The following is a 27,273-nucleotide window of genomic DNA, read 5'->3' as shown; positions in this document are numbered from 1 at the left end:
ACAGCCCTCTTGCCGTGCTCTACCTCAAACACACTCCAGCCCTGAAGGGGAAAGGCAGCCAGGCTGGAGAGCAGGGTCCCCGGGCCAAAGACAACCCAAATACCCAAAAAACTCAAGAACTCCTGCTCTAATGTCCTCCACTCAGCCAGGCTCCTTCTCCGACACCTATGGATCCAGTCACTCTGCTCCTGGAGCTCCAGACACGAGGCCAGTGCCTGGCACAGAGCAGATGTGTGTGTGTTTTGGCGGGTGGAGAGTGGGGAGTGGGGAGGAGAGGGCCCAAGAGGGCACAGCTTCCTTCCTGGTGATTCAGGTCCCCGTTGGCTCCCATAAGGACAAGGTGATAAGGGCCACGTCTCAGCAGTTCAGAGACCTTCAGCTCCCTTGGCCTCCAGCTCCCTGCCTCTCCTGAACCCGAAGGCTATAGCCAACATCATTTCCATCACCCAGTCACAAAGAAGTGGCCACAGGGTCCCCACCCAGTGTACCACCTCTTTCCAGGGCCAGAAGGAAGTCGCGATTGCGTTGCAGCTCCTTCATGAACTCCTCGTTCTGCAGGAAGAGGGCGATCCTCTCGTCCTCCAGGTACTGCTTCCAGCGGCTCTCCAGGTCCCGGGTGCCAGGCCCGGCCACAGGGGGCAGGCCGCCATCTCCGCTCCTGGGCTTGGAGCTCCCAGGGTTGCCCTAAGGAGGGGAGCGAGTATGTTGAATGCCTACCCACAAGGGCACATGTACAAACATCCATGCACATCTGGGGGTACACGTGTCCTCTCCCAGAATCCTCCAGCCACAACCTGGGGGCCTGAGCCTCCTTTAAGGGTCTATCATTGGCCAAAATCCAACTGAATGGGCCAGAGCCCCCTCTCTGCTCAGGAAGCAGCAAGAGCTTAAAAATGACTTCTCCTCCCCCTTGGACCATCCTATCCCTTTATTTACAACCTGAATAGTCCTGAAAAGTAATCTGCAAACTGCTCAAGAGCCTACACAAGGATTCCCAAACTCAAAACTCTCCCTGCACCAGCTACCTCAGGGTGAGGCCACCACTGTGTGCAAGAGCCCCTTGGGATACGCTAACATCGGGGGAGAAGTCACCTCTGGCCCTTTCCCAGGAGAGGGAAGGAAGGTGCTCTGGCCCTCTGCCACTGGCTGCCCACATGCCCACCTCTCTCAAGCCTGGGATGGTGACTATAGCCAGAGTCTCCTCAGGGCTGTCACCTTCCCTGGGTGGAACAGGAAATCTCCAGGCCTGGACAGGAAATGAGGCTTTTGGCTCAGCATTCTTTCCCTACAAACCCGGGGTAACAGAAATAGCTTAGCTGGGGCTTAAACATCAGGAAGTGAAACTAGCTGGCATGAACTGTGTGGGCAAGCGGGGATGCTCACAGGCAGGTCGGGGGCATCCTCCGTTACCTGTATGCTGTCCAGCTGCTGGGGCAGGATGCGGAGAAAGTCGTCGGGGAGGTTGCCCAGGAGTGGTGGGTTCCAGTTCCGATAGCGCCTCTGGCTGGAAGGGGGCGCAGAGCCCAGCACATCAATGCTGGAGGACGAAAAGTGACAATGAGGAGGGAACAGTCAGGCCCAAACACAGGTGTCCTGGCCCATCACACCAGGATCCTGCTCAGAATGGCATTCCTTCTGCTCATGCCCTCCACTGCTTCCAGCTCAGAGGCCCAGGGCTCTAGCTCATCTTCTCCACCAGGTTTGGCTAAGCCCCACCTCTAGCCTCGGGCGTGGATTCTCGATGCACCAGAAGTTCACTGCTCTCCAACCATTACTCGGTGCCATCGAGGTCTCTAGGCCTAGAGAGCTCTCTGATCATGGCACTCAGGTTGGGTGTTGTGGATTTAGATGGAGATGTTTATGAACACCCTCTAAAGAGAGCAGGGGTCATGTCCTTTCATGCTTCTATCCCTAGTACCTAGCACAGGACGGGCTCATGGCTGCTGAGTAACAGGTATGCTCCAAATTAACAAGCACATAAGCTACTAACAGCCCAGTCTGCCGGAATGCTGGCTTGCTTGGATAAGGGGCTATTGAATGGCCAGGATCCCCAGAGTGTAGAATATATTTAAGTTCCAGTTCTGATGCAGCCGCAAGCCTGCAGGGTGGTCTCGGGTGAGCCCATGACTCGCTACCAAGGCAGGTGGGAGCCCCTCATGAGGCTGTCTTGAACAATGTTCTGAAAAGGCACAGAAGGATTCTTGTTCCGGGGGCACTCAGTTCTGCTCTTTATAGGCAAGGTACCTTTCTTCGTAGGCAAGGTGCCTGGTGTGAGGCATGTGCCTTGGCAGAGGCCAACAACGAGGAGGGAAGGAGAGGAAGGGAAGAGGTAGCATGCGCCCTCCCTGACCCCAGGCTCCTGCTCTGCCGCCCTGAGCCCGAGGGCAGCCTGGGCCCAAGCCAGGAGCTCCCCACAGCTCCTCAGCAGCCTGCAGCGTGGCAACCTCAGGACACGTGTTCTGCTGAATCAGGGAGGTGACACGCGCAGAAGGCAGCCGAGGCCTGGGGGTGGTGGGGGCCACTCTGGCTTTGGAGCCTGGCCTTGATTTGGTCTCCAGCTCCAGGAATCCCGCCGCCCCCTCACTGGAGGGGAGCTTTTCCGGCTGGGCTGCTGCTGCCTGTGGAAATAACTTCCTTTCCTTTTCTATTTTGGGCGGGTGGCCTGGGGGGGGGGTGAGGGGGGGCGGGGGCGGCAGCAGACAGGATAACAAGCTGCTAAGTGCATGGCGGTAGCAGCACACGCAGGCTGGAGCCAAGGGAACCCCGGCACGCCTCGTCCACCCTCTCGCTGTACAGATGAGGGGATGGTCCAGACGAGCGTCTGCGTCTCGACCCAGGACCTGATTCCTTGGCGGCTTTCTCTCCACATCACTCTGCCACCTCCTGTCACTGTTGGAGGCTTCATTTTTCCCAAGGGCCCAAGAGGGAGCGGAAAAGCTCCCCCATCTCTCAGGAACCCTAAGACCACCTTTAGTGAGTTCAAGCATGGAGAAAGCCTCCCCAACGTCGCCAGCCTTCCTTGGGCTTCAAAGCCTTCGTCTGGGGCATGGGTATCCACCCCACTGCAACTACACCTCACTACACCTCGCTGTGGAGAGCCCTCAAGTCACATTCAGACCCCCCGAGCCCGAGGGGGAGGGGGACAAATAAGCAGGAGCCCCATCCTCAGCTGAGTTTCCCTTGCTTCTGGGCCTGAGTCCTGGAGGAAGGGCAAGCCCAGCCCCCACTGGGCCCCTTGCCCTGGCACCAGCGAAGATGAGGTCAGCCCGCAGCTGCGAGAGACAGGGGGGCCCTGGGCCCAGTCAGCCTAGGCAACTCCATTGTGGTTGGAACGGAATGTCAGAAATGAGCCGAGAGGCAAATAAAAAACTTCCAAGGCTGTAATTTCAATGGAAAAACAGCAGGTGGCCTGTGTGGAGGGGTGCCTCTGGGCTTCAGAGCTGGTCTTTCATTCAGGAGACAGAGGGAAGGACTGGCTGGGGGAGGGGAGAAGGAGAGAGACACTGGGGAGGCTCTCCTGGCGCAGAGCCTACCCACAGACCCCAACACTAGAACTTCATACCCCATCAGAACTCCAGGTTTACCAACCGAACATCAGAGCCCAGAAGGATTTCAGAGGCAAACCTTCCAGGCAGGATTTTCGTAAAGACTGAACACTGAGGCCCAGCTAGGGTCAGGCTCTGTCCCTGGGCATACAGATCATCCAGGCAAAACCAGGGATCCTGGCATTTCAGATGTGCTCCCCTGGGATCCCCCTGCCTCTCTGTGCCCCAGTAGGACAATCTCCCAAACCCTGCCCTAACTGCAGTTTTGCAGGCAGCCCAGTAACTAGAGGTGGCAGAAAGGGGCCAGGCCATTCCTCCCTGAAGACCCTCCTCAAATCTAATCTCCCCCAGCAGCCTGAGGAAGATTCTAAAACACTAACCTGATCACATCACTCCCCCGCTTAAACTCACTGGCTGAAAGATAAGGTCAAAGCTCCTCGGAGGACCCACAGAGACCCCACGATCTCCTCGCCTCCTGCTGCCTCACCCAGCCATTCCACACTTCCTAGAGTTCCCCAGATGGTTCCTGCCTCTAGGCCTTTTCACTTGCTGTTTCCTTCGCCTGGATTGCCCTCCTGTCCTCTGCTTCACCAGGTCACAGCTCGGACATCAGCTCCTTCAGGCAGCCTTTCTTGCATCCTGTGTCCCACACAGACTCTGAACTTCTTGGGAGGGACGGGTCCAGACAGTGCTGTATTCATCTCTGCATCACACACCTGAATATTGCAGGTGACTCAATAAATGCTGGAAATGAATGTCCTGGATAGAGAGACTAAATAAGGCTGTGGAAGTAGCCTAGGAATGGATCTGGGCCTAGCAGGACCATCCTGGAACAAAGGGGCTCCTGCTCAAAAGCCGGCCCCACCTCTTCTGAACACTGGTCTCTGAAAGGAAGCCTCACCACTGGTCTCAGGGCTCAGTGTTAGAGCTCGGAGGCCAGCCATGCAGCGGGGGTAGGGGTGGGAGGAGCAGTGAACCACTGATGGTAAGCCTGATCGTGCCTGGCACTATGCTAAGTGCTCCACAAATGATTCTCGGTCAATCCTCACAACAGTGCTGAGGCGGGAATTAGTAGTCCCATTTCACAGAAGAGGCAAATGAAGCTCAGAGATGTTAAGTGGTGAGCCAAAGGCCTCACAGCAAAGGTACCTAAAGAATTAGAAATTAGGTAGCTGAAGGAAGCGTGTGGGGAGAGCTTCTGGCTAACTCCACAACTCAAGTTCTCTTCCCCTGTATTTACCTCCAGCCAGCAAAGCCTTCATTTCTAGTATTTCTAGGTCAGGACTCTGAACTCAGGCAAGGGCAGTGACTTGTCCAAAGTCACTGAGGCCTCCTGAGCCCTGGTCTAGTGCTGAGGTCACCTTGCCCCCATGTGGGGCTCCCATCACTGGGCTGCACTGCCCTTGCCCCCAGGCCTACCCCACCCAGAGCAGCTGAACACCCAGCCAGAGTAGGGAAGGGAGGATGTGGCCAGAATATTCATGCCAGGTTTACACTGGGATCCTGTCTCTTAGGGCCCAAATTCTCTCTTCTGAAAAATAGGCAGAACCACTCTGCCTAATAGAAATCAAACCTTTTGCAAAACCATTAAAAATAATAATAATAAGTAAATAAATTTAAAAAATCAGTCTTGGGGACATTATGAAACCTCTCTTAGGCTCACTTTCCTCATCTGTCAAAAAGGGATAACAACAGTGCCTACCTCAAAGGTTGTTAGAGGACTGGAATGTGATGGTTTCCAGCACTTAGTAAATGGTAGCTGATGTTATTGTCTATACCTATATCTTGTCTATACTCTGTGTGATAACAGAGTTCTCCACTACCACTGTCTGAGGCTCCCAAGATCTTCAGAAGGGAAGCTCCACTGGAACAAGTCCCCTGTCCCATAATTTCTCCCCATCCCTCACCACCCCAGGCCTGAGTCATTCTAAGGAACTGCAGCTCTATGATAAAGAGAAACCTGGGTTCCAGCACCCCCACCACAAACACAAAGCCCTGAAAAACAAGCACCTCAGAAATCCATGGCACCCAACTGGCAACCAGTTTCATGTTTAATTTCCAAATTACAGAGTCCCTGACCTAGCAGTCTCCAAGTACCTAGCAGTCTATCCTTCTGCCTCCAGTTATCACACTATCCCAGCAAAAGAGACTTACTTGCTCCCATTGCTTAAAAATCCCCACAACATCCCTCGATGAGGGATGGCAAATACATACTCATTCCATCAATGACTGATGGCTATCTGGGATTGCTGCGCTAAGGAGGATTCTGAGGGTCTGTCTCAACTGAGCAGGAAGGAGCACAGTGATCGATTAGTAATGTCTGCCATGGGCTCAGGAAAGGAAGTGTCCCACTTCATGGATTTGTCATTCCCACTCTATATCTTCCTTGACTATCATCTCCCAGAAGACAGAGGCCGAGCCTTATTTGACTCTGTGTCCCATACGATGTTAGGCATAGCACCCAGCCTAGAGAAGGAATTTAGGAAACGTTTGCTCTTAAAATCTTTACAGTTTGAAAGTTCTTGGTATCTAGTTCAAATGTCTCTTGCCGCATGCTGTGGGGTCCAGCCAAGATTCCTACTGTGTCTGCACCTAGTCCCAACCCCTGGTCCCTTTCCATACTGCCCTGTGCTGAGAGGAGCTGGCTTCTCACCGGGGTGGTGGAGTGGGGGGAGCCAGAGGGTAAGGCCTGTCGAACACGTGCATGTGGTAGGCTGGCGGGGAGTACACAGGAGGGGGCTCTTCATCGGAACTATCAGGTTCCAAAGTCCTTTCCAAGATCTGCATCAGAGAGAATAGAGAAAAGAATATTAACAACCCTTCCTTGAATTTAAGTAACATTTACACAAGACCCAGTGTGGGCAAGGATGTAAAGGAACCCTGCTTTGCTGGTGGGAATGTAAATTGCTACAACCAGCACTTTGCAAAAACTGTTTGGCTTTATATACTGAAAGTCTACCCCTGACCCTACAATTCCAACATACTCTAAAACATGAAAATACATGTCCCGAAAGAATGTTCAGAGCAGCATTATTCACCTAAGTAAGGTTCAAAAACAAGCAAAGCAAATCACCGTGATAGAAGTCAGAGCAGTGAGGGTGTGAGGGTGGAGAAGCCAGGAAGGGATATGAGGAAGATTCCAGGTCCTGTTGATGTTTCTTGATCTGAGTGCTGGTGAAATGCCACTGAGCTGCACACCTGCGATGGACGAACTCTTCTATACATGTGTCATCGCTGAATACTAACTTTAACATCAGTCACACCCTCTCTCGAAGTACTTCTACATGGATTATCTCACCTAGACCCCAAACAATTTGGCAAGGTAGGATATGGGTTGATATCCCATTTTACAGATGAGGAAACTGAGACCCAAGCTGACTAAGTGACATGGCAAAAGCCACACACTTTTTAGAACTGAATCTTCAACTTGAACATGGTCTCTGCAGCAAGGGTCTCTCCCTCAGGCACAGTGCCTGCATTCCCGGGGTGGATTCTCAGGGTGGACAGCGGCAAGGAAAGTACTCTGGGTGCCTCTCCTTCCCGGACTCCTTTCTTCATCCAGGAGCCAGAAAGAGGAGCAGGCAGAGGCTGAGGGCTGAGCAAAGGCTGGGGTTTCTGCTCCATAGACTGACCTAGACCCTTCCCGAGAGGTCCACAGAGAAGTCTGGGGCAGGAGGCAGCCATCAACCAAGAGATCCAAGGACACACAACCCCAACCAGCCTATATCTTAGCCTCCAGCTCACCTCTCCTTTCCTCCCCAGCTCTGTTCCCATCTCCTTCAAGATCAAAGAACCTGGGAAGGGCTCAGAGGCTGTCAATTGCCCTAGAGTCCCCACACCCCATGGTTTAACCTCAAGTGAGTTTGCAGAAGTCACTGCTAAACGGCCTCTGCTCTGCCTCTGCAAGCCTGGGCCAGGCCGGGTTGTACTGGCACATCCTGGCCCTGAGCCCAGCCGTGCCTAGAATCTTACAGGGACACCTGGCAGATGGGCAGGTGGTAAGTGAGCATGAACACATGAGTGCACACATGCTCACACATGCGCGCGCGCGCGCACACACACACACACACACACACACTGCCACGCTCTGTGCAGATACAGCAAGCCTGACCCAAGAAGGCCTCTTGCCCTGGAATGCACTAACGTTCTTCCCTTTGAGGCGGAAAGTATTTAAACAGATGCTTTTGCAGAAAGAGAAGAATGTAGCTGCTTTGCAGGCCACTGCTCTGCCTACCCCAAATTTCCAAAAGAGGGAAAAAAGAGAAGAGAGCACACTGTGAGCTCCATTCCTAGTCACCAGTGAGCCTCAGGTGTCTGGCATGAACAGTGGCTCAGCAACTATCTGGCACACCCAGAGACCATACTGGTACTGTCCCTCAGCCCCTATTCTCCATCCCCCAGACCCCACTGCTCTGAGGGACAGGGTTCCAGCCTGGGACCTTGAGGCCAATTCCTGGAGGATAAGCCTCTCCACCTTCAGTGGTTGGTCTAGTCTGTCCACACTAAGCTTGGTCTGAGTTAGATGGGTGAGGAGGGGTGAGCTTAGTGGGAATTGTTCCTAGAAGGAAGCTGCTTGTGGTTTCCCATAACTGGCCTAGCAGTTGGGGTCCCCAGATGCAGGGAGATCAGGCCTCCATGACCACAACAGGAGGCACCCTGGCCTCTCGGCAGCTCCTGTGCCTCAGTGTGGCCTCTTGGGGCTGCAAGAACCAGACACTCATCAGAGACTCCTGGAGCAGAATGAGGGAACGCCAAGGAGGCGGGCAGCGGGCCAGGCACGCTCCAGAAAGGCTGATCCCGTTTCCAGGGAGAGTAACCCCAGCCATGTTTCTGGCCTCCCCCTACCTCTCTCCCCACAACCCCACCAGCCACAATGAGGTCGTTCTTCTGGCTCTAAAGGTGCTGAAGTGTTCGGCTCTGCGGCCTCCTGGCTTAATTCAGTGTGGGTGATGGATGCCTGCCAGGTGCTCTGGGGGCCAGGGTCTGGCCATTTATCTGACGGAAGATGTTTTTCTGTGGCAAGGCTACCCCTCGGGCCAGCCCACCATCCATCAGCCCCCAGAGAGGGGGCTTTTTCCAGTCAGCAGTTATTGTCATTCCAGCTGCTGCTCATAAATTTTCCAAAGCACTTTCCGCTGGCTCAGGAACTGCCTGCCGATGGGCTCAAGCAGAACTCAAAAGGTGGGGGGATGGGGACACAACCAAAGAGGGGTGCTGAGAAGGGATTCGATCTGGAAAGCAAGATTCTTAGAAAAACAGAAGCCTATCTAGGGGGACGCTGAAGCCTTGCAGAGGTTCGCAGGGCTGTGGGTGCCATGGACAAAGGAAGAAATAGTATCCTACCTGCCAGACTGTCAGAACAAATGAGACTATAGAAGGGTCAGAGTTTTCAGAGAACTTTCCTTCTAGCGCGCGAGCGCTCTCGTTCTCTCGCTCGCGCTCTCTCTCCTTTCTCTCTCTCTCTCTCTCTCTCTCTCTCTCTCACACACACACACACACACACACACACACACACACATTCAGCCCTTCTTTTCACAAAGAAAATCTGGGTTTTCCAATATTCCCCCCATTTGCTAATCCAGGCAGATCACAGGAGTGGTCTCCTGGGGAAAGAAACTAGAGAAAGCTGTGTAAAGACAGCAGCAACATTTATTCATTCAACAACATTCCCTGAGTGCCTGTGATGTGCCAGGACTGTCCCAGGTGCTGCAAGAGGCACAGGGACGAGCCAGATGTCATTGTCCACAAAATTTCTCTACCTGGAGAGAGAAAGCTGAGGCAGTATCCACCAAGGGAGGAAGAGCAAGTGAGCTTCAGCCTGCAGGATGACTCTGATTGATGGACAGTGGCTGCCTGCAGGGCTGTGCAGAGTAGGGTTCTGAAAGCTTATCTGGGTCTAGGTTTTCTCATTGTAAATGCGAGTAATAATACCACCACCTCAAACAGTTTGTGAGGATTAGAAGAGATGGTAACATCTAAAGCATGAGGATGGTGCCTGGCACAGGCTGGGACTCGGTGAAGAGCAGAGTTAAATCCCATCCACTGAGTCCTTCTGTCTTGTCCATGGCTGCATGTGCCACATGCTCCTGCAGACCGTGACCTTTTCACTGAAAGACTCTGTGTGCCCCCATTTTGCTCAAGCCACTACAGGTCCTGTGGAGGCTGGGGTCCAAATGTGTACTAAATTCTTGAATGGGGCCAGAGAGGACTGGCCACACCCAGCAGGTGGGCCTTGATGCTGTAGGGTGGTCGCATATCCCTCAGCCACCTCCCTGGAGTGAGAAGAGAACGGCTCGGGTATCTATCACTCACTACCCCCTCCATCACGCCTCAGTCAGAGAAAGTCTGATGTCACTCCTCTTCTGCGGCTCCCTGTGCTCTAGGAGCACAGCCCCACTCTTTCTCAGTGGTTAGGCCTCGTCAACCTCCCAGTCTCCATTCATTCTAGGATCCTGACAGATGGTCCTGCTGTCAGTTCCCTGGTGATTGATTCATGGTCTGTTTCACCTCTGAGCCTTTGCAGGAGCCGTTCCCTCTGCCTGCACGCCCTTTCCCTCATTCTTCACTCTTCCTTCGGGTCTCAGTATAGATGTCCTCTTGGAAACTATCCCCTCCTCTCCTATTTTAGTATATGTGCCTCGGAAGCGGGTACCCTCCACTCCTGCTTCCGCTTCTCCCAACATAGCACTTGCCAACCTGAGCTGTCATGCCTGGCTCTTGCCCCTAGTCCCCACTGGACTGTGAGCTCTTCCAGGGCAGAAACTTTGTCTGATTTGGCCCAGGTGGATTCCCAGAGGTTCAAGAGTAGCCTTCCTTTGAAAAATACAGACTACAGTGCTCCACCCTGGATTGGCATTCACTATGTCGCATGGGGCCCAGGCGTCTGCATTTTTAACAAACTCCTTGATTCTGATGACTCCTGACCCAGGGTCTATTACCATGTTCGGCATACCACTAAGTGCTCAGTGTTTGTTGAATGACTGCATGATTTCTGCCGGTAAAATAAGGTCACTGACTGACTTGGGTAGGTTTCCCCAGGAGAAATAAGGCTGCTCGCTAGTTAGGACCCAGGCCAGGTCCTAACCCGAGTCCTCTAAGGTTCAAACAGCACTGGAGCCCCTGGTGAATTACCAGGGCCACGCCCCTACCTCTGGGGGGATGCTGTCCTCAGAGTCAGAGCTGTCCTCGTAGACGCTGCCGCCACCCCCCTCCAGGTTCATCTGCAGCAGCTGGTCGATGGTGGCATCCACGGCGCCGCTGTTGGCGCGCAGCACGCACTCGATGATGTCGTAATCCATGTTGGGGAACATGGTCTTGAAGTCGTCCATGGCCTGGTTGAACTCGAGGCGGCGCACCTGGCGGGCGGGCCGGCTGTTGTTGAGCTCCTGCGAGGCGGTCGCCTCGCTGCCCCCGGCCCCGCGCGCCCCGGCGGAGCCGCCGCCAGCGCTGCCGCCGCTGCTCCTGCGGAACAGGCTGGTCATTTTGCTGAGCCGCTGGGCGAAAGTGCTGCCCGCCGGCGCAGAGCCCCTTCCCCCGGGTCCCTGCGCCGTCGCCGCACGCTCGGGGGGCTCGGGAAGCTGCTCCCGCCTACCCCGGCCCCCGGGCGGCCAGGCGGGACCGGACGAGAAGGGCGGGGTCGCCGGGTCAGGAGACTAGAGCGCTGGGCCACAGGCGGCCCTCGGGGAGCGATCCTCGAGAGCCGGCGGCATCCGGGCCTGGGCCCTGGGGGGCTGGACAGCTGATCATCCGCACCCCTGGGACATCCTGAGGCCGCCTCCACAGTCGGTCGCACCTGAAACCGAGGTAGACAGTGTCAGGGACAGAACGCAACGAACTGAATGAAGCTCAGGGTGATGGGCAAGGGAATTAGGGCGACCCCTGCCACGCCCATGGGAGAACCGCTTCCTTCTCCAGCTGCAATAATTAAACAGGCACAGTTCTTCACTAACAGTTCCATCAGTTGGCAAGGGCTTACTCTGTGCCAGGCACCATCCTAAGTGTTCTGTGTGGGCTAACGGATGACACTGCTATGAGGTAGCTGCGAGTATCCCCATTTTGGAGATGAAAAAAAAATCGAGGCATAGACGCTGAAGAAGTGGAGAAGCTGGAATCTGAACCCAGGACTATGGTCTCTGAGCCACTGGTCTCAACCACACACTGACAAAAACCCTTGAGGATCTGAATGAAGAAGGAAGGGCTCTCTATAGGTCACGTCCTGCCTCTCTGGCCTCCAGCCCCACCCTGTTCCTGGTTTCCTCGTCTTCCCACATCACGGTCCCAACATCATGGTCCCACCATCATGGCTTCCAATCTGTACACAGCTCCACTAAATCTGTGACAGAAAACCATCCAGCCCACTCAGATCAAGGCATGTAAATCACTGCCAAGGTTGCATTTCTGTTAGTGCATTGAATTGAGAGTTGTGCGTGTCTAAAATCAAGTTCTGACTTTCTCATGCTTATTCCAAGTTTTACAGTAATTTTCCTGATTATAGAAAAGTGGCAGCTTTATTTTAAGGAACTGTTCTATCAAAGGATATTCTTAAGTTTGATGAAACAGGTGCAAACCTGTTTTCCCTTTTCTAGTACTTGTGTCATAATCTTAACAGCTGATATAGAAATGTTTGTGTGTGCAAATCAATGTGATGATCTTCTTTGCCATAGTCTCAACAGTCAAATGGCTGATGATATGAGGAAGACGAGACCACAGGAATGAGGAAGGGGTGACCCTCCCTCATCCCAGGGTCAGAAGACCCATCACTACCACTGATTCTGTCTCTTTAGGACAGTCCCCTCACAGGTAAAATGAGACCTCAAACTGACCTCCTAGTGCCTTCCAGAGCCACCATGCTTAGACTCTAACTTCCTTCAAACCTCTACCTTTTTGGAGGGATATGGAAATTATCCAGGGCTCGTGTTCTGGGATTTGCTGGGCAGGTGTCTGCCTAGTCCCAGAGCGGTGGGCTGTATTCAAGTATAGAAACTAGAAGCACATGGGTCCCATGCAGCCCCCTGACACTGATGTTACAGAACTATAATCCCCTCCCACTCCCAAAGAAAACTGATTAACATCGATATATCTATATCTATATTCCTCTTCTATGCATATACTACCATATATCTGAATTTTTTACTGAAATGTGATCAAAGCATAAATCTATTTCACAACTTGTATTTTCCATTTCATAATTTATTATAGCCATCTTTCCATGTTAGAACATACATATAGATATACTTCATCGTTTTTAATGCCTGAGTAGTATTCTGTTGACTGGCCGAAGCATGATTTATTATTCAACCTCCTCCTCTCCATCACTTCCCAGATGAGCAAGTCACAGCCCAAAGAGGCCAAAGCCATTCACAAGGAAAGACAGAGGGTGACCTCAAATGATCAGTTCAAGAATCTTGTTATGAGAATGAACACAGGAAGGTAGCCAAGTATGACATGGCCTCCCACAGCTGGCTTTAGATGCCGCAAATCCCCACACCCACATCTCCCACCACCCCCAACTCACTGAGAAGTTGGAGGATGCTACTCTGATTGGCAGAATGCCCTCCAAGACAGAGCTCCACTCTGGGGACTGCTTTTGGGCTGGGCCCTGGAAATCTGCCTTGAGGCCTCTCACACAGACCTCAGGCCAGGAGGCCCCAGAAACCTGCGCCCTGGGTTGCCACCTGCTATCTTGGTATTGTCGCACATAGGAGTCAGTGCCTTTTGGAGTAAAGCGACCATCATCCTGCCCCTCAGAGTAATTTAGTAAGAGAGATGGGGGGTGGGGGGTACTCAGCTTTCACTTTGCTAAGGGCAGTCACTTAAAGAAAGAAGCCAGGACCTGACCCACCCCTGGCGGAGGAAAAAGGAAAATGGTGAGGTTTACATCTTCCTGTTTGGACCAGTCCCTCAGCCTCTGGGCCTCTCTGAGAGTCATTCTCACATGCCTACTATTTATAGTAAGTGCATCAGTTCAGACCCAAGCTATAATTTCTATTCTGTCATACCTTGGCTATGGGACCTTACACCAATCTCTTCTCTCTGTGCCCAGTGCCCTCACCTATATGTATGGAGCTTCAAAGAGAATTCGACAAGATAATCCTCAGCCCAGTGCCTGGAACATGGTTAGGTGTGTGACCATTGTTGCCACTGCTCCAGAAGACTGGCAAGAAGCCAGCAGCAGTCAGTAATACTGGCCGCGCTGCTATGGGAGTAGATAGGGTGGGGGATTCTAAGAGAATCCTTCCCCACCATCTGGATGTTAACCCCTGGAATTTCCTCTGGAAAGAGATACTGGTCCTTGAAGCCCCAGGGAAAGCCTAGCTGGCCTGGGCAGCTGGAGACACAACAGGTCAAGAAGCCTCTTCCATTCACCCCATATGCAAAATCTTGAAAGAGTATTTTGTATGTGTGCCATGACATGTAAATGGCTGAAAACTCTAAGCCAGCCGCACCCCCTGCTCCAAATTACAGATGAAGAGAGGAGACCTAAGACTAGGAGGGAGTCGCCCACAGACACAGAGCCAGTAGTGACAAAGCCCAGACTTTTCCATCAAAGGGTGGTTCTGTGGATGAAGAGAAAGTGGCTCAGAAATGGTAATGGGAAATGCTGGGAAACAGGATTTAATGTACAGAAATACCATTTTCACAGGGCTCTGCAAGGACTCCCAGACTCTCAAGCCAGGCCGCCTATAATTAGCACCAGGTGGGGCTGTGAGGCCCCTACCTTTCAGAATCATCCCCCCGCCACCCCCAACTAAACTCAAGTGCAATCTGAGGCCAGGGCTGAGGTATGGCTAGCATGGCTGGTAGCAGGCAGAAGGACTGTCCTCAGGGTCAGAGTCATCTTTCCCAGGCTGCCTTTTGCAACTAGTAAGACTCGAATGAAAAGCAATTTGAAACACATGCAAGAATTATGGCAGGAGATTTAGGTTTATGAGCTGTGCCAGGCACTTTCGCATTTAATCTTTATTACAACTCCAGAGATAGATGTTATCATCTCCATGTTGTAGCTGTGGGAACAAGTTCATAGAAGTCAGGTAACTTGCGCAAAGTCACACAGCCAGTAGGTAGAGAGGCCAGAATTAGGAATCTACTACCTAAGAGCCAAAAATGCCAAGTCAGGCTTGCAGGGCTAAGAGCCAAGGAGCCTCAGAAATGCAGCCATGTGTGCCCCGGGCTCAAGAGACAGGGCACAGCCTGGCTGACATTCCAGCAGAGGAAATGTGACCCAGACTGCACTGAGGAAGGGAGGAGGGAAGGGGGGTGTCTGCTGGCTCTGCCCCAGAGCTGGCTCTGTGACCTTGGGGAAAACCACTGCACTGCTCTGAACCCCAGCTGCTGGGCACTGGCAGGGAAACAGAGGGAGATAACCCCTGACCGGCTTCTGAAGAAGGAAGTGAATCAAACCCGCTGAGCCTGTTAGAAGTCTTGGAGGCTGACTCAAAGGCTCTCCTGAATTCATAGTTGTGACTGACCTTGGGACTGGGAAGCAGAAACCCCATACCTGTCTTCCTGCAGGTCCCAGGCAGCCAGGCCTTCCACTTCCCCGTGAAACAATCCAGGCCTGGCAGGGGATGCGAATAGCCAACCTTCACTCCAAGCTCGAATAGACAGCCAAGGCCTGAGTCACTCCCTCCTGGCCCAGAGAGGTGGGCAAGCTGCCCCAGTGTTATTCTCTTGACTTTGCCCAAGGTCACTCTAGCCAGTCTCCTGCAGAACCAGGCAGGGGCCACATGGGTGATGTGAGGGCCCAGGAGCCAGAGTTCTGGGTTCCCATTAAGATTGTTTGACTTGGAGAAATTTTTCACTTTTCTGAACCCCAGCTTCCTTATTTGTTAAAATAGGGATAACACCGACCTGGCAGGAGTGCTATGATAGAACTTACGAGGATGCCTGGAGCATAGTTCTATCTCCCCAATGAGACAGGTTTGCGTGGCCTCAGCCTTGGCCCTTTTCCTGGACTACACCACACCCTGAGTGATCTTATCCGGTCCCATGGCTTTAAATACCATTCACACGCAATACTGGCTCCCAAATTTCTCTTGCCCTAAGGTTTCCTGGCCTTCAACTCCACACTTGTGCATCTGACCTGCTGCCTCCCCTTGGATGTCCAGTACCAGCTCTAACATGACAGGTTGTCCACCTTCGTGATTTCTTCCAACCCCAACCTGCATCTCCTCTCCTCCATCTCTGTTGATGGCAACTCCATGTGGCTCAGGCCAAACATTTGGGAGTCATCCTTGAGTGCTCACATTCTCTTACACCCTCACAAACTGCAGCAAATCCAGTCTTCCCTGTCTTCAAAATGATTCCAGAATCCGGCCCCTCCTTGACACCTTCACTGCTACTACCCCTTGCCCATCTCCCTGTCTCCCCGACTGCCTCCCTACAGTCTACTCATCGTGGTGGTTATTTCTCTGCCCCAAACCTCCCAGTGTCTCCCCATGTCCTCAGAACACATTCCAGAGCCTTACCGTGGCCCACTGGGCCCCACGTGGTCCTGCCTGCACCCCCTTTCTGACTTTGCCATCAAACTACGCACACACAGACACACACACAAACAGACCCTCACTCTCTTTCCTCCTCTTACTCACTCTGGCCACCCTGGGTCTTTGCTAGTCCACCAACGAGCCTGGTAAGATCCCATCGAGGGGACTCTGAACTTACGCTTCCCACCACCTGCCAGTTCTTCTCTCAAATATCTACGTGACCGCTTCCTTCCAGCCCCCACTCAAGCATCACTTCATCAGAGAGATGCCACCCGCCCCATCTGCCAGTGTTCCCTAACCCTTTATCCTCATGAAACAGATCACCAGAGGGATTACATATTTAATTGTCATTGATTGTCTTCTCCACTCAAATGTAAGCTCCGTGAGGACAAGGTCTTTGCTCTGTTCACTGCGGTATCCCCAGTGCCTACAACAGTGCCTGGCTCTGTCAACAGGTATTTATTAGGTGGGTAAGTAAAGAAGGGAAGGAGAGACTAAGGGGCACAGTAACGGGACCGTCTTCCCTTCCCTTCCTCCTCCAACTTCACAGCAATGGGGGTGGGGGACTTCTTCATTTCCAAAGCCCCTTCTCCTCTATGTTCTCATGCAGTCCTCACAACAAACCTATCACTTACACAGGGGCGTTACTATCCCACTTCACAGACAAAGCAACCAAGGCCAACGCAGTCTAGTGACATGGCTGAAGTTCCATAAGCCTTCTGGCACCTGGCCTGAGGGCCTCCTCCATGGCCCATAGCATGATATCAGGCTGGTCCCCTTTTGAAGTGAGCTCCAGCTTCAGGGGACAGGAAGTCGATCCCCTTCAAAATCCACTCTCCCCCACCCCATGAGGACCAGGACCCACATCTGAGAGGTGGGGGTTAGAAAGGTGGGGGTGGGGCTGGAAGACCAGAGATCTCAATTGCTAGCACTTTCTTGCCCATCTGTCACTCTTCTGGAAGTGTGTGGGACTGCCCCAGGCCAGCTGTGTCCCTACTCACCCCTGGCTTCCTTCTCTGAAAATCCCGGAGGGACAGATTCCATCTTGTGATCCATCTACAATTGCTTTGATAACAGCCTGCAGAAGGACTCGCTATCTCTTGTCTACGATCTGGGCTCAGCCCAGTGGCACTGCCATGCCAGGCCACTAGGTGGTGTCCCAGGACTCGGGCCATGGCTGCTCCCATGGAAAGGGCAAACAGCGGCTTCTCAGAACCCAAGAATCTGCCCCACCCCCACCCTTGGCCTCACTAAAAGGGAAAGGACCCACCCAACCACCCCAGGGGTCTTAGAACCCAAGATTCAAGAGTTTCAAAATAATTTATTCCCAAGATAGTAAATACGAGGCACACACGCCACATATTTATAGCCCGTGTCCTTGTCAGACATTGCTAATCCATCCAGGTGTTACTGTCCTGTGGCGCCCACACAGCCTCAGATCCTTTTTAACACTGTGCTCTGGGCAAGCCACTACCGAGTGATTAGAACTGGCAAGGAAGACGCACCTGCTTGCCAGCCCTTTCATTTCCCGTATAAGAGTAGGCCTGGGCTAACTTTGTCTCATCAGGAATCCAGGCTGCAAAAGCCAGCAGGGCCAGAATGAGGTCATATGACCCCTGGGACGCTTGTGTAACCATGGTTAAGTCCTGGGGAAACCTCAAGTGGGTAATGGCAGCGTTAATGGAGAAGCTGCTGGGCCAGGGGCAGCTGCGTCCTTGTCCAGTTGTCACCTCAGACGTGGTGGGGGCAGGGAGCAGGGATGTCTGCTTAGCTTCTGGGCTTCTGAGCTGGAGAGGCTCCAAAAGGGGGAGAAATTTGGGGGGTGGGGGTGGAACAAATGAGAGAGAGACTCTCAGGGTCTGTGTGTGTGTGTGTGTGTGTGTGTGTGTGTGTGTACGTGTGTGAGCTTCCAGCAGGGAGGAGCAGGGAGCAGCCCTGACAGAGGCGCCTTGTCCTCCTGCCCCTGCATAGGCTTGTTTTCTTCCCAAGCTATTAATGTCGCTGCCGCTTCAAAAAGCCGGGTGACCTTTAAATGTCGAGCCTCCAGCTCCTGCCCAAGGCTCGGAAATGGCTTAATGGAAACTCAAAGGGCCACAGCTGCTGGGACTGCAACAAAGCCAGCCTCATTCCCCAGGTGCCTGGAGCTCCTGGGCAGCCACACCTGTGCCCACCTGCTGGATGGGGGCAGGGGTTGGAAGGGCAGAGAGGACCCTCAGGCACAGCCACTGGGAAAAGGAGACCCGGCAGGACCTGAGAGGACAGGAAAAAAAGAGGGAGAGGGCTCTGCCATTCCCTGCTGTGTGACCTTGAGTTAGCCATTGACCTTTCTGGGCCATCCCCCATCATTTAGTCTAATCTAGGGCTAGGGCAGAAAAAAATCCCCCAAAGATCTTTTTAAAATCTGTAGAAGAAAAAAAAAAGGGGAAAAACACATTTTCTTTCCTAATTTTTCTCTCACCTCAACTTCTGTGGTCAGTAGCCAATCCAGGCTGTGGGGCAAGGACTAGGACAAGAGGTTTCAAAGGAAGTTAATAAGGTCCCTCCCCTATGGGAGGGTTGGCCCCAGAGCTTCTATCATAAGGACACCATCATTCATCTTTGCTCCTGAGGCCCAAATATTAGGCCTGTCTGCCATGAAAGGCACCATCAAGAAGCCAACTCTGCCTTCCAGTTGAAAAGATCCAAGAGGAAGCTCCTCAGGCATGAGTAACATGTCATTTGTTTGGTTCATCTTGGTAGATAACGGTAATAATAGTAATAATGATAACACTATTGCCTACTTCTTGACATGCCAACCATTATTCCAAGTGCCTTAGGCATGTTAACTCTTCGTTCTCTCTACAGCCCTATGAGGTACTTATTACCACTGCTACTTCCACTTTACAGGTACAAAAATGAGGCACAAAAGAGTCAAGTAACTTGTTCAAGGCCCCACAGCTAAGTGGCCGAGCTGACACTTGAGCTCAGGAAGTCTGATTCCAGATTTGACACTCTACAGTCCGTGAGCTTAACCACCTCTCTGTTACTCCCTGGAGCTAAGCAGAGAGCACACAGCAAGAACTCAGTAACTATGAACTGAGTTGAGTCCTAGCAGGGCAGAGTTGCCCCTGGAGGGCTGGGGGTACGTGCCCATGCAGGGGGAGTGAGAGAGGAAGAAGGAGGAGGCTTCAGGCAAAGCCTCATCCAAAAGGAAAAACTTCAGAATCCTGGCAGTTTCTTACAAAAACCTCTTTCCCACCCTGCCAAGGTTATCAAGTTGCCTGGGCAACCAACTGTTTTCCACTTCTACCTGAGTTGGCTGGGACTATTTCCACAACAATCCCTCTCTCCATCAACAAACACCACCAGTTCAGCCAAGACATTTAGCCCAGGTGCCTGAGAGGAGATCAAACCTCAGTGGACAGAGCACTGCTTCTCCCCACTGCCCCGCATGGGACCAAAGCCCTGGGGAGGCTTCTGGGCTGACCTGAATGTGTTTGTACCTGGAACTGAGTGCAATGGCCTGAACTGGGGTAGCCTCTGGCAGCTCAGGTACATGGCAGTGGAGCTGGGCTGGCTCTAGGCATGAGCTCATGCTGGCCCAGGTCCAGCCCCTTGGGAAAGAGGGGCCATCTGTCCCTCCCTTGAACCTCTCCTTCAGGTAGTTAGGGTGAAGGCTCTTCCACAGGTGGGGCCTGCACGGTCTGGAGCTGAGCTCTGGAGTCTAGACAGCCACGGGAAATGTCTCTGGGCCCCTGGGCAGGTAGGTGGTCAGTCAACAATGCCACATTTAGTATTTAATTTAGTATCTGAGCACATTCAAGGAATGCAGGCCAAGGAATCAAGATTAGGAAGGGGTGCTCAGGGTGAGCAGAGGAGGATCTGGGGAACAGAAATCCCAACTCCTGACCCCTTTCCCCCCCACACTAACATACACTTCGCACCCACCTACTGATCCGAATTCCACTTCTATGGAATTCATATAATATATATAACAAAATACTATGCGGTGGTAAACAAAAATGAGGCATCTCTGTATGTCTCTATGCTCAAGGCTTATTGCTAAGAGAGACAAGGTGAGGCACAAAACGTTAGTCACTGAAGGCCTACTTTGGGAGACAGCGCGGGTTCGGTTCCAGACGCTGTCATAAAGCAAGTGTCGCAACAGAGCAGTAATCTTTTTGCTGGTGGAGAGCCTTGCTTCCAATTTGTAAAAAATGCAACATGTGTGAAGTGCACTAAAATGGAGTGCAATAAAACAAGGCGTGCCTGTGCACTATCGTGCACTGTGGTACGTGCGTGTCTGTATGCATGAAGAGGGAGAAAGAGAACACTCTCTGAAAAGATTCATAAGAAACAAATAAAACAGGTTGCTACAGGGGAGAATTAAGTCATACGAAACAGATCAGGGAAACTTTTCTCTGTAAATCTTTGTGTATCTTAAATTTTGCTTCATGTTCATTTATTAATTCGAAAAGAATATCAGTGATAGTCTTACCAGTGGTGTTTAATGTTCCTTTTGCATATGTATATTATCTACGAAGGATGTGAATTACTTTTGAAAAATAATTAGAGCAAGTATCCACAAGCACTTCCTGTGTGCCGTGCACTTTCCAAGCGCTTGGCATGTATGATCTCATCAAAGCCTCACAGTGAAGCAATTATTATACCCACTTTACAGAAAGGGAAACTAAAGCTCAGGGAGTTCATATAGCTTATAGTGGGTCACAGGGTCAGTGACAGAGCCAAAATCTGAATTCCAACATCTGTCCCAGAGTCTGTGCTCTCCTTAACTTCCACCTTATACTGTCTAATTAAAAACAAACAAAAAACTGAATAATAGAAAAAAAAAATCTTAAGAAAAAAGTGAACCACAGAGGCTCCAGGGCTTTAAAACTTTTGTAATCTTGAGAATAGTCAACTCGGTCCTCCCCGCCTCCACCACTCAGAGGCCGTCTTCAGTCCTGCCTCAGTGGGAACCAGGCACCGCCCCTCCCCTGGTGCTTCCTTGAACCTTATGGTCAGGGCCTGCCCACCTCCGGGTGGAGTTGCTGGGGACGACAAGGCCCAGTGGGTAAGGTGATGGCCCAGGCCACAGCTGTTTCAGAGGTCGGACTACAGCATGGAGGGCCCACTGGGGAAGGGCAGGGTCAGGTCTGGCCAGGAAGCTCCTGGTGGAGGGGAAACCACAAGCTGAGTCTGAGGTAAGAGGCCACAGAGCACAGCGGTTAAGGCGGAGGCTTTACCTCAGGGCCAAACTCGGCTTACATCCTGATCCCCACTGGGGGGATGGGGGATGTGAGTGGACCTTCTCTAGGTGAGTTTCCTCATCTGTAGAACGGGATACCTACACCTCCTCGGATGGGCTCCTGAAGCGGATTTGTGATGGGCAGCATGCTCCACATCTGGACCCTCTCAGTGGACGACAGGTGTTAGTAAGCCCTAAGGCCACATAGTACTCAGGGGCTGAGTCTCTGGCCAGGCCCAGGAGTCAGGCCTGGGGTTATGATCTTGAGCCCAGCCCTGAAGAGGGAGTGTGCATAGCACAAAGGCCTGCCCTCAGGGGCCTCCAGGACCTCAGGCTAGGGGCTCCAGGACTCCTGAGTGGAGCAGGGAGCTGGGCCAACAGCCCCATTCCTTCCTATACTCTGCCCCTAGAGAACCAGCCTAGGGGAGGAGAAGTGAAGCGACTGGGATATTGTACGGGCCCTGGTTTGCCAGGCCTCCCACTCCGCTGGGGGGCTGAGGGCTAGGAAGTGGTGTGACAGGGACCTTCCCTCTCAGGGCCCTGGGCAGCAGGAGCACAGTGGCCTTCTCAGAAGTGCTACCTCTGGCAGCTGAGGAATGCAAACTAAGGGCTGGGAGCAGAGGCTTGGGGAGGGGGTGGTTGGCCCTGAGCTCAAAAGAGCAGGCAGCAGCTGTGGCTGGAGGGCCATTGACACCCCTCCCCAGCCCACTCCCCGCCCCTAACCAGGCAGCCAGGACACCATCAGAAATTCCACCCCATGGAGAAGGGCCCAGCCCACACAGCAGATGGGATTGTTTAGAGCCACTTACCAGGCCAGCTACCTCCCCCAGCCACAGGCTGCTCCCTCCTTTCCGCCTCCGTCCCTTCTTGGCCTGTGTAGCAGCAAAGCTCTCCTTCCACAGTCACAACCAAGGCGCCTACAGGCCGGCTGCCAGGCCTCGCCTCCCCACCTGAGGCCCTCACTCATCTACATGGCCTTGCCTCTACATACCCACACGCCCACACATGGCCTCTGGAGACGCCATGGTTAGGAAGGCAGGAAAAAACCTCATGTTCTCACTTTCAGATGCATGTTGCCAAGGTCACAGAATTCAATAGCTACAGAGCTGGGATTTGAACCCTGCTCTCAAGACTCCTGGGCCAGCGTCCGTTCCCCGCGCAGGCATACACACTACCACACTCCAAAACGGCTCGTGTGCCTCGGTGTGCCACAAGCACCAGCTCGATCAGACCCGTTCACTCACAGAGTGCCACGTGCTCATCTCAGGCCCTCAGCCACAGGACACAGACACCTTCTTCAGATTTTTCCTGAACTCTCCCATCCAGTCCAGGCACTCAATCTACTTCTCTTTCCACCCAGCTCTGAAGCTATGTTTTTAAAATTATAGCCACACTCTCCTAAACACACACTAATGTGCACTAACAGCACCCTCGTCACTCTCTTCACTACGCTGATGGCAGGGCCAGATGTGGCTCCAAATCCCAATCTTTTTTCCATCTTTGCCCGGAATAGTTTTTACAGCGTCTGGTGCAATGACAGTGAGGTCGGGCTGACCTGACTTGCAACAAAACTGGCCAGAATTTGGAAGCGGCACACTCTAGCCAAGGTACCAGCTTCCTGGTTACTTGTAGGACTGGCCCCTGGAAGGGAGTGTAGGGAAGGGCCTCAGGCTGCTGAGGCTACCAGTCCTGGCCCTCAAATATGACAGTCGGGGGAGGGGGCAAGACCTCCTAGGGGGTCCCATAACCGGCCCTCTTTACCCCTAGGGATCCTCAGTTTCCACCTCTAGAAAACGGAGAGAAATAGTCCCTACTCGGCCTGACCTTTCCCATCACTGAAACCTCCCAGGGATGCAGGAACATGGGTGGGGATGGGGGATGGATCAAGGCCAGAAAAAGACCACTGTATTAGGTATAAACCATGATGACGCTTCTGTAGGAGGTGACTACATCCAGGTCCCCCCCGTGCTGGAAGGATCTGTATCCTTTCTTTAGCTATAGAATCAGACCCCTTCCTCCAAAGAAACCCTCAGCAGAAGTCCATTCTATAAAGACATTAAGCAGAAGCCTGCCTTCACCCTTCTCATCCAGCAATTATCTGTAATCAGAGAACCTGCCATTTACTGAGGCTAGGCAGTATTATTGAGCCCTGGCTCAATAAATGTCAGTAAATCCTCATGATAACCTAGTACTGTAGATTACTAGGTTATCAGAGCCATTTTACAGGTGGGGACACTGAGTTATACGTGACCTAGAGTCTGTCCAAGACTGTGCCACATCCAAACTGCACGGCCGTACAGGGCAGAGACAAGTGTACCTCTGTCAAGTCTCCTGACACATCGGTTACTTCCAAGTATCTTAAAGCGTGGGTTTAACCCATGTGCTCTCATCTCCAAAGCTGCCGGCACCTCTGCCTGTTTCCTCCGCTGCAACCAAGCTGCTCTTCTGGAAATGAAAGTGTACTTCTCTATCAGTCTAACAAGCAAATGCTCTTTGCATTTTAGCGTTGTACCTCAGAGCATGGTGATACTTCATCAGACTCCTCTGAGGTGTCTGCTAAGAACACATATTCTCCACTCCACTATTAAATCAGAATTTCTGGACGGCTGGCCTGAGAATCTGCACGGCAACAAGCTCCCCAGGTCAGCTTGATGCCCAGTAAATTAAGAGGACCGTTACCTTACAGGGTGATGCAGTTTGGAGCCCCGGACTCTGGTGTTAGCTCCATCTGAACCACTGGAGTGACACTGGGCAAGTCGTTTTACCTCCTGGAACTTTAAGTTCCCATCTGAAAAATGGGCAGGGAGGACTACGTGATCTCTAAGACCTCTTTCACCCCTCATATCCACTGCGTCTGCCCTGAGTCTCTAGATGATCCATAGGTGTATGAGCCGAGTTTCATGGACCGTTCAGTCCCTGTAGCAGCCAACGTACACTGTAGGCACACATTAAAAAGAGTTCCTGTCTGTTCAACTTAGGAAAATCTGCAAAAATACCTTATCTCTGGCTCTAGGCCCTAAACAAATACCTCTTGGATTATCCATGATACCTCCCTGTTCCTCTGAATATCTATTTTCTTCATTCCAGCCTGAGCCAACCAGATTCTGTAAACACTGGGTCCCACACCTGAGCTTAGTCAACAGTCATCAAACAAAGGCACTGCCAAGTCACCCCACATGCCCGGACTCATCCGGCTCTGTGTCTCACAGGGAAGCAGCCGGCGTGGGCTGCGTGGACCCTATCCCTTACTCCCATTACAGAAGGGCACGAGGGGAGGGTCAGACAGATGATGTAGTCAGAGTGGCCCCAGCCTACAAATGGGTTACAAGGTTATCCAGACGGAAGGGGTCTGAGGTGATAGCAGGGGAGCACCCGGAAGTAGCTGGGCCCCTTCAAAAGCAGCTAGACATTCCTCGGTTCCTTGTCTCCTTAATATCACCATTAAAGCACTATGTATTCAGCCAGGGCTCAAGCACTGCTTGCTAGTGGCAAAAGATGACTCACTCATCCTTCAAAGTTTATAAATCTCCGAGTGTGGAGTATGGCGGTTACCAGACCCATAGCCCATGGACACTGGGTGAATTCAGATTCATGCTACCTTTGTGTACGGTGAACCTGCGTGCAAGCATGTGTGCAAAATAACCAAAGAGGAAGGATGGCCAGTGGGAAACATCTGAATTGTACCCACGGTCTGCTGATGCTAGCTAGCCATTTAAGAATCCCAAAATAGATCATCCTCGCACTCTGAACATGTTGACTGCCCCAAATGATTGTGCTTTTTATGTGCACAGCACTTAACAGTTTACGATGCTGAGTGTCCACAGCCCTTTCCATTCAGCCATACTCTAGGCTGGGCATGTACCCCACACCAGGGGACTCATCCTGGCACTGTACTAGGTACTCTACCTATGTGGAACCCTCACAACAGAAGTGTGAGGTAGGAAGTGTTATTCTGCAGATAAGGACATTGAAGTGCAAAGGAATTAAATAACTTGCCCGAGGTCTCACAGCCAGGAAGTGGGGTAGGATTCTACCCCAAAGCCCACACTCCTAACTGTCACCAGATAGACAGCCCACTTACAGTGATAAGCCACTCCAACTCTGCATGGGGCAAAGGGAGAAACTGAGGGCTGGGAACACGGGGTCGGCCTGGCAATGGTCCCACTTCCAGGTATCCTGGGGTAGGAGAAAAGCAGATGTATGGAGCAGGCCCAGCGGCAAGGAGGTAAAAAGAGGAGGATGCATCCAGCTCAGGGCTGGGCAGGCCAGTCCCACCACATGCCTCCTCAGTGCCACAGCCGTCCCAGGCCCAGAGGGGACCTCTGCGGCCTCCCGCTCCCACCCCAGCAGGGCCAGTCCCAGTCTGGGTTCTCGTCAAGCTGTGCTTCCATCCCAACCACAGCGGGCAGCAGCCTGAGTGAGTCAAGGCCTGGCAAGAGGAAGTGGCCACACTTGAAAATCATTAACATGCAGGGCTGAGCTTGGGGCCTTTGTTCTTGAGCAAGGACTGAAGCATTTCACTTTCAGGAAGGAGCTGGGAGGGTGGGGCAGGCTCAGAATTGCACAACCAAAAACACAGGCTCAGACACACACAGGTCCCATGTGGAAGTCGGCTTAGATGGCCCCTGAGGGAAAGCATCAGCAAACTCATGGCCCTCACACCTGGCAGGTCCATGCAGAGAGAGATTGCAGGCCAATACAACTCCACTGCCTTTCAAATCGGAGAGGCCTTCCAACAGAGAGTATGTCGGGACTTTATGGTCAGTCATCTTCCAGGTCAGGGAAACCAAGCAAAGGAAGGAAGCAGAAAGGCGGCAGAGGGAGGGAGGGTGGGCATTCAGGCCGCCGAACCACAGCCGTGTTTGGAGCCCCAGATCCCAGAGATGGACAGCGCCCCCCACATCTGGCTGGCACGGGCAGCCCCAGCTCTGGGAAGGCAGCCTTCCTATACCCCCATTCTCAAAAATGCTGTACCTCTTCCAACCACACAGGTGTCACATGTCCCCCATGTCTCCCAGATGCAAGGCAAGAACGGCCCCACAGGCACCCCCCCTGAGGCCTCGAATCACTGTGTGTCCAGGGCAGCTTTTCAGGGAGCGAAGTCAACTGACAAGGAAAAATCCATTTTAAAAAATGTAACACAAATAACAAGAATAAAACAGGCTTTGAGCAAGCCTCACAAGCCTTTGGAACCAGGACTGTCCCTAGATCCTGGGGAACTGGGGTCTGCATCCCTCAACACCTGGCAGGGGTCAGTCAGGGGCTAAGGTTTCACTCTGCTCTCTTCCTGCACCTCATTAGAGCTTAACCTCCAGGCCCCCAAGGAAATTGGGAGAAATGGGATCCTTGTCCTTTGTTAATTACAAAGTAAACAGCACTCTGTGGGATCTCCCTCCTTTGGGAGGGTCCCCTCACACTCTCAGACCACCCCTCCCTCCCACCCTCCCTAAACAACATAGGGGTGGGGGCCTATTTAGGGACCTCTGTCTAGCAGGGGCAGGCCACCCACCAGGTCCAACTCACCCCCCTCAAAGCCTCTCTGTTTGTAAAGGGCTTTCGGGGACAGGAAGTAATAAACAGAGTCAAGCGGCCAAACGCAGGGGCTGATTTTGCAGTTTATGGATTTTCCAGGCCTCTTTGTACACTCTCACCAGCTGCCTGGGGCTCTGCAGAAAGGTGCTGGTGAAAGACAGGCTGCTCCTTGGCTTGAAAGGTGGCCTTTTGACAGGACTAAACTGGGTCTTTCCACCACCTGCTTTGATGGCTCCACAAACACTTCTCATAGCCCCAAAAAGAAAACCTACCTGCGTGCCCCATGACTAGAGCCCAGCCTGCTAATGGCTATCTCACCGCCCTACCCCCACCATGCCCCAGCCCCTGCTCACCCCTTTGACCAGCTCTAAATTACTTCCTTACTTCTGAGGAAGCTGACTCCCTAACTCCCAAAGTGGAGGGTGTGCCTGGTGAGGCTGCCAGCCAGCTAAGGCCAGGTGGGTGGCCCTCCTCCACAAAGAAGCTC

At 52.6% G+C, this 27,273-nt stretch overlaps 1 protein-coding gene across 3 annotated transcripts in view; it reads right to left on the bottom strand.

Annotated features, from left to right (window-relative positions):
- The window catches only part of CUEDC1 (CUE domain containing 1), a 73,330-nt gene that overhangs the window by 7,504 nt on the left and 38,553 nt on the right, over nt 1–27,273 (bottom strand). For 2 of the 3 annotated variants that reach the window (XR_004951292.1, XM_016130840.2), the window contains exons 2-5: nt 10,694–11,337; nt 6,199–6,326; nt 1,411–1,537; nt 492–684 (exon numbers count right to left, since the gene is read on the bottom strand). Coding sequence is in view for 2 of the 3 variants with exons in the window: in XM_016130840.2 (XP_015986326.2) it covers nt 492–684; nt 1,411–1,537; nt 6,199–6,326; nt 10,694–11,026 (781 nt within the window). In the remaining variant the exon portion in view is untranslated. Of the gene's footprint in view, nt 1–491; nt 685–1,410; nt 1,538–6,198; nt 6,327–10,693; nt 11,338–22,063; nt 26,021–27,273 lie in introns of those variants that run through there. The other variant, XM_036222306.1, reaches the window with a different exon arrangement.

The sequence above is a fragment of the Rousettus aegyptiacus genome, unplaced genomic scaffold (assembly GCF_014176215.1).
Source record: "Rousettus aegyptiacus isolate mRouAeg1 unplaced genomic scaffold, mRouAeg1.p scaffold_m13_p_6, whole genome shotgun sequence".
NCBI classification, from domain to species: Eukaryota; Metazoa; Chordata; class Mammalia; order Chiroptera; family Pteropodidae; genus Rousettus; species Rousettus aegyptiacus.
The sequence above is the reverse complement of the archived record's forward strand: the minus strand, read 5'-3'. Positions and strand labels throughout refer to the sequence as shown.